Source organism: Herpailurus yagouaroundi, unplaced genomic scaffold (assembly GCF_014898765.1).
Source record: "Herpailurus yagouaroundi ecotype Mexico unplaced genomic scaffold, PumYag 140, whole genome shotgun sequence".
NCBI lineage: Eukaryota > Metazoa > Chordata > Mammalia > Carnivora > Felidae > Herpailurus > Herpailurus yagouaroundi.
The window spans coordinates 50,905,537-50,913,344 of NW_024412395.1; the positions used below are offsets into that span (position 1 = coordinate 50,905,537).

Here is a 7,808-nt window from a genome sequence, read left to right on the forward strand (position 1 = left end):
TTTTTTACACTTAAAAAAATTTACACTGATTTTAATTGTCTCGGCTTTTACAAGCTACTTTGGCGTATGGGCGTGAAAACAGAGAGAGCATAAAATATACCACTGTAATGGTGTAAAATATACCACTATTATTTTAATGTTTATTTTTGAGAGAGAGAGAGAGAGAGAGAGAGAGAGAGAGAGAGAGAGAGAGAACAAGCAGAGGAGAGGCAGAGAGAGAGGGAGACACAGAATCCAAAACAAGCTCCCGGCTCTGAGCTGTCAGCACAGAACCCAACGTGGGGCTCGAACCCACAAACGGTGAGATCATGAGCTGAGCCGAAGTTGGACACTTAACCAACTGAACCAGCCAGGTGCCCCTACCATTTTAAACATTTTTAATCATACCATTCAGTGATAATAAATATTTTCACATTGTTATGCAACTATTACCACCACCTACCTATAAGACTTTTTCATTTTCTCAAACTAAAACTCCTTGGCCATTTGAACAGTAACTCTCAATTCTTCACCCCCGCCGCCCTTAGCAATAACCATTCTACTTTCTATTTTTATGAATTTGACTACTTTAGGAGTTCATATAAGTGGAATCATAATATTTGTCCTCTTGTGTCTGGCTTATTTCACTCAGTATAATGTCATCCATGTTGTAGCATGTGTCAGAATTTCCTTCCTTTTTAAGGCTAAATAATAATATCCCATTGTAGGTATATACCACATTTTGACTGTCCATTCATCAATCAAATGGACATTTAGGTTATTTCTACCTTTTGACTATTCGAACTAATGCTGCTATGGACACTGATGTATGCTATAGACTAAACTGTGTCCTCCCCCAAGCTCCATATGTTAAAGTCCTAACCTCCAATGTAACTGTATTTGGAGACAGGATCTTTGGGAAGGTAATTAAGGTTAAATGAGATCATTGAGGGCAGGCAAACTTGTTAGCTTGCAAGTAAAGTAAAATCTCAAATATTTCACAGATCTCAACAATATCATGTTACATTTTACATGTGTAAACAATATCATGTTTACACTTTCCCACAGCAACATTGCAAAGTAGATGCAAGGTAGTACTATTTTTTTTTTAATTTTTTAAATGTTTATTTATTTTTGAGAGAGAGACAGAGGGTGAGCAGGGGAGAGGCAGGCTGAAGCAGGCTCCAGGCTCCAAGCTGTCAGCACAGAGCTCAACACAGGGCTCGAACTCACAAACCACGAGATCGTGACCTGAGCTGAAGTCAGACCTTAGCTGACTAAGCCACCCAGGTGCCCCAGTAGTACTATTTTATAGATAAGGATACTAAAGTTTCAAGAGATTAAAGTCACATAGGTAAGAAGTGGCAATCTAAGTGTATATGCATCCAAAGCCCAGAACCTCTCCAACCACATATTTACCTAAAATAAATTTACCTTAAGTCCTCTATGGTTTCCAGTTTCCTGTGTACAATATCAGCTATTTTTCCCATTAATGGACTGAAATATAAATGTTGATTTGCTAGGCAAAAGGAAAATTTTGATAGCATATTAATATCAAACCTATGAAAAGAAATATACAAAAGAGATCATTACTATTTACTTTCACTTAAAACACGATACACAGTTATAAAATAAAAAGCAATCAAAAGTACTAATATACTACTAACACATTATGAGTATAAAGGAATGTTTCTAAAATGTTGATTATTTATTATTATAAAAGTAACAATTAAAAAGTCAGATACCTTTGGAATATTTTTAAAAGGGAAAAATCACAAAAGTATTTGAATCACTTATTAATTTTTTGAGGTGACAGAACAATTTCAACACAAGGCTGAACAGTAACAAAACCACTGCTACAACCATGCTGTAAAAAACTCCAGAATTTTTCTATAGGAAAAATAATCCTGTTTCTTCAACAAGTGAATGGCAAGACAAAAGAGAGGAAAGAAGAGTTGTTACAGATTTTAAGACTCTTGGGGGAAAAAAAAAACAAGACTCTGACTTCCACTAAGACAAGCAGAAGAAAGTCCACAGCAGCACAATATGTAAGAGTAAAAACCTGCAAACAGAAAAAAACTGGAAGATGGCGGCGTAGGAGGACGCTGGGCTCACCGCGCGTCCTGCTGATCACTTAGATTCCACCTACACCTGCCTAAATAACCCAGAAAACCGCCAGAGGATTAGCAGAACGGAGTCGCCGGAGCCAAGCGCAGACGAGAGGCCCACGGAAGAGGGTAGGAAGGGCGGCGAGGCGGTGCGCGCTCCACGGACTGGCGGGAGGGAGCCGGGGCAGAGGGGCGGCTCGCCGGCCAAGCAGAGCCCCCAAGTCTGGCTTGCAAAAAGCGGAGGGGCCTGACGGACTGTGTTCCGACAGCAAGCGCGACTTAGCGGCTGGGAGGCCATAAGTTAACAGCTCTGCTCAGAAAGCGGGAAGGCTGGAGGACAAAGGGAAGGAAAGCTGCTGAGTCCCCGGACGACAGAGCTCAGTTTGGTGGGGAACAAAGGCGCTCGCCAGCGCCATCTCCCCCGCCCATCCCCCAGCCAAAATCCCAAACAGAACCAGTTCCTGCCAGGGAACTTGCTCGCTCAGCGCAAACACCCAACCCTGCGCTTCTGTGGAGCCAAACCTCCGGCAGCGGATCTGACTCCCTGCTGCTGCCACAGGGCCCCTCCTGAAGTGGATCACCTAAGGAGAAGCAAGCTAAGCCTGCCCCTCCTGCCCCCGTGCACCTTGCCTACCCACCCCAGCTAAGACGCCAGATCCCCAGCATCACAAGCCTGGCAGTGTGCAAGTAGCCCAGACAGGCCACCCCACCCCACAGTGAATCCCGCCCCTAGGAGAGGGGAAGAGAAGGCACGCACCAGTCTGACTGTGGCCCCAGCGGTGGGCTGGGGGCAGACATCAGGTCTGACTGCGGCTCCGCCCACCAACTCCAGTTATACACCACAGCACAGGGGAAGTGCCCTGCAGGTCCTCACCACGCCAGGGACTCTCCAAAATGACCAAGCGGAAGAATTCCCCTCAGAAGAATCTCCAGGAAATAACAACAGCTAATGAGCTGATCAAAAAGGATTTAAATAATATAACAGAAAGTGAATTTAGAATAATAGTCATAAAATTAATCGCTGGGCTTGAAAACAGTATAGCCGACAGCAGAGAATCTCTTGCTACAGAGATCAAGGGACTAAGGAACAGTCACGAGGAGCTGAAAAACGCTTTAAATGAAATGCATAACAAAATGGAAACCACCACAGCTCGGATTGAAGAGGCAGAGGAGAGAATAGGTGAACTAGAAGATAAAGTTATGGAAAAAGAGGAAGCTGGGAAAAAGAGAGAGAAAAACATCCAGGAGTATGAGGGGAAAATTAGAGAACTAAGTGATACACTAAAAAGAAATAATATACGCATAATTGGTATCCCAGAGGAGGAAGAGAGAGGGAAAGGTGCTGAAGGGGTACTTGAAGAAATCATAGCTGAGAACTTCCCTGAAGTGGGGAAGGAAAAAGGCATTGAAATCCAAGAGGCACAGAGAACTCCCTTCAGACGTAACTTGAATCGATCTTCTGCACGACATATCATAGTGAAACTGGCAAAATACAAGGATAAAGAGAAAATTCTGAAAGCAGCAAGGGGTAAACGTGCCCTCACATATAAAGGGAGACCTATAAGACTCGTGACTGATCTCTCTTTTGAAACTTGGCAGGCCAGAAAGAGTTGGCACGAGATTTTCAGTTTGCTAGACAGAAAAAATATGCAGCCGAGAATCCTTTATCCAGCAAGCCTGTCATTTAGAATCGAAGGAGAGATAAAGGTCTTCCCAAACAAACAAAAACTGAAGGAATTTGTCACCACTAAACCAGCCCTACAAGAGATCCTAAGGGGGACCCTGTGAGACAAAGTACCAGAGACATCACTACAAGCATAAAACATACAGACATCACAGTGACTCTAAACCCATATCTTTCTATAATAACACTGAATGTAAATGGATTAAATGCGCCAACCAAAAGACATAGGGTATCAGAATGGATAAAAAAACAAGACCCATCTATTTGCTGTCTACAAGAGACTCATTTTAGACCTGAGGACACCTTTAGATTGAGAGTGAGGGGATGGAGAACTATTTATCATGCTACTGGAAGCCAAAAGAAAGCTGGAGTAGCCATACTTATATCAGACAAACTAGACTTTAAATTAAAGGCTGTAACAAGAGATGAAGAAGGACATTATATAATAGTGACAGGGTCTATCCATCAGGAAGAGCTAACAATTATAAATGTCTATGCGCCGAATACTGGAGCGCCCAAATATATAAAACAATTACTCATAAACACAAGCAACCTTATCGATAAGAATGTGGTAATTGCAGGGGACTTTAACACCCCACTTACAGAAATGGATAGATCATCTAGACACACGGTCAATAAAGAAACAAGGGCCCTGAATGAGACATTGGATCAGATGGACTTGACAGATATATTTAGAACTCTGCATCCCAAAGCAACAGAATATACTTTCTTCTCGAGTGCACATGGAACATTCTCCAAGATAGATCATATACTGGGTCACAAAACAGCCCTTCATAAGTTTACAAGAATTGAAATCATACCATGCATACTTTCAGACCACAATGCTATGAAGCTTGAAATCAACCACAGAAAAAAGTCTGGAAAACCTCCAAAAGCATGGAGGTTAAAGAACACCCTACTAACGAATGAGTGGGTCAACCAGACAATTCGAGAAGAAATTAAAAAATATATGGAAACAAACGAAAATGAAAATACAACAATCCAAACGCTTTGGGACGCAGCGAAGGAAGTCCTGAGAGGAAAATACATTGCAATCCAGGCCTATCTCAAGAAACAAGAAAAATCCCAAATACAAAATCTAACAGCACACCTAAAGGAAATAGAAGCAGAACAGCAAAGGCAGCCTAAACCCAGCAGAAGAAGAGAAATAATAAAGATCAGAGCAGAAATAAACAATATAGAATCTAAAAAAACTGTAGAGCAGATCAACGAAACCAAGAGTTGGTTTTTTGAAAAAATAAACAAAATTGACAAACCTCTAGCCAGGCTTCTCAAAAAGAAACGGGAGATGACCCAAATAGATAAAATCATGAATGAAAATGGAATTATTACAACCAATCCCTCAGAGATACAAACAATTATCAGGGAATACTATGAAAAATTATATGGCAACAAATTGGACAACCTGGAAGAAATGGACAAATTCCTGAACACCCACACTCTTCCAAAACTCAATCAGGAGGAAATACAAAGCTTGAACAGACCCATCACCAGCGAAGAAATTGAATCGGTTATCAAAAATCTCCCAACAAATAAGAGTCCAGGACCAGATGGCTTCCCAGGGGAGTTCTACCAGACGTTTAAAGCAGAGATAATACCTATCCTTCTCAAGCTATTCCAAGAAATAGAAAGGGAAGGAAAACTTCCAGACTCATTCTATGAAGCCAGTATTACTTTGATTCCTAAACCAGACAGAGACCCAGTAAAAAAAGAGAACTACAGGCCAATATCCCTGATGAATATGGATGCCAAAATTCTCAATAAGATACTAGCAAATCGAATTCAACGGCATATAAAAAGAATTATTCACCATGATCAAGTGGGATTCATTCCTGGGATGCAGGGCTGGTTCAACATTCGCAAATCAATCAACGTGATACATCACATTAACAAAAAAAAAGAGAAAAACCATATGATCCTGTCAATCGATGCAGAAAAGGCCTTTGACAAAATCCAGCACCCTTTCTTAATAAAAACCCTTGAGAAAGTCGGGATAGAAGGAACATACTTAAAGATCATAAAAGCCATTTATGAAAAGCCCACAGCTAACATCATCCTCAACGGGGAAAAACTGAGAGCTTTTTCCCTGAGATCAGGAACACGACAGGGATGCCCACTCTCACCGCTGTTGTTTAACATAGTGCTGGAAGTTCTAGCATCAGCAATCAGACAACAAAAGGAAATCAAAGGCATCAAAATTGGCAAAGATGAAGTCAAGCTTTCGCTTTTTGCAGATGACATGATATTATACATGGAAAATCCGACAGACTCCACCAAAAGTCTGCTAGAACTGATACATGAATTCAGCAAAGTTGCAGGATACAAAATCAATGTACAGAAATCAGTTGCATTCTTATACACTAACAATGAAGTAACAGAAAGACAAATAAGGAAACTGATCCCATTCACAATTGCACCAAGAAGCATAAAATACCTAGGAATAAATCTAACCAAAGATGTAAAGGATCTGTATGCTGAAAACTATAGAAAGCTTATGAAGGTAATTGAAGAAGATTTAAAGAAATGGAAAGACATTCCCTGCTCATGGATTGGAAGAATAAATATTGTCAAAATGTCAATACTACCCAAAGCTATCTACACATTCAATGCAATCCCAATCAAAATTGCACCAGCATTCTTCTCGAAACTAGAACAAGCAATCCTAAAATTCATATGGAACCACAAAAGGCCCCGAATAGCCAAAGTAATTTTGAAGAAGAAGACCAAAGCAGGAGGCATCACAATCCCAGACTTTAGCCTCTACTACAAAGCTGTCATCATCAAGACAGCATGGTATTGGCACAAAAACAGACACATAGACCAATGGAATAGAATAGAAACCCCAGAACTAGACCCAAAAACGTATGGCCAACTCATCTTTGACAAAGCAGGAAAGAACATCCAATGGAAAAAAGACAGTCTCTTTAACAAATGGTGCTGGGAGAACTGGACAGCAACATGCAGAAGGTTGAAACTAGACCACTTTCTCACACCATTCACAAAAATAAACTCAAAATGGATAAAGGACCTGAATGTGAGACAGGAAACCATCAAAACCCTAGAGGAGAAAGCAGGAAAAGACCTCTCTGACCTCAGCCGTAGCAATCTCTTACTCGACACATCCCCAAAGGCAAGGGAATTAAAAGCAAAAGTGAATTACTGGGACCTTATGAAGATAAAAAGCTTCTGCACAGCAAAGGAAACAACCAACAAAACTAAAAGGCAACCAACGGAATGGGAAAAGATATTTGCAAATGACATATCAGACAAAGGGCTAGTATCCAAAATCTATAAAGAGCTCACCAAACTCCACACCCGAAAAGCAAATAACCCAGTGAAGAAATGGGCAGAAAACATGAATAGACACTTCTCTAAAGAAGACATCCGGATGGCCAACAGGCACATGAAAAGATGTTCAGCGTCGCTCCTCATCAGGGAAATACAAATCAAAACCACACTCAGGTATCACCTCACGCCAGTCAGAGTGGCCAAAATGAACAAATCAGGAGACTCTAGATGCTGGAGAGGATGTGGAGAAATGGGAACCCTCTTGCACTGTTGGTGGGAATGCAAATTGGTGCAGCCGCTCTGGAAAGCAGTGTGGAGGTTCCTCAGAAAATTAAAAATAGACCTACCCTATGACCCAGCAATAGCACTGCTAGGAATTTATCCAAGGGACACAGGAGTACTGATGCATAGGGGCACTTGTACCCCAATGTTCATAGCAGCACTCTCAACAATAGCCAAATTATGGAAAGAGCCTAAATGTCCATCAACTGATGAATGGATAAAGAAATTGTGGTTTATATACACTATGGAATACTACGTGGCAATGAGAAAAAATGAAATATGGCCTTTTGTAGCAACGTGGATGGAACTGGAGAGTGTGATGCTAAGTGAAATAAGCCATACAGAGAAAGACAGATACCATATGGTTTCACTCTTATGTGGATCCTGAGAAACTGAACAGGAACCCATGGGGGAGGGGAAGAAAAAAAAAAAAGAGGTTAGAGTGG

General features: G+C 41.2%; 1 protein-coding gene across 4 annotated transcripts in view; it reads right to left on the bottom strand.

The window, feature by feature from the left end:
* The window catches only part of FASTKD1 (FAST kinase domains 1), a 60,099-nt gene that overhangs the window by 24,456 nt on the left and 27,835 nt on the right, over positions 1–7,808 (bottom strand). For 3 of the 4 annotated variants that reach the window (XM_040475316.1, XM_040475313.1, XM_040475315.1), the window contains exon 4: positions 1,414–1,539. The exons of the other annotated variant lie outside the window; for it this stretch is intronic. In XM_040475316.1, the coding sequence (XP_040331250.1) occupies positions 1,414–1,539 (126 nt within the window). The remainder of the gene's footprint in view (positions 1–1,413; positions 1,540–7,808) is intronic. 4 annotated transcript variants of the gene reach the window in all.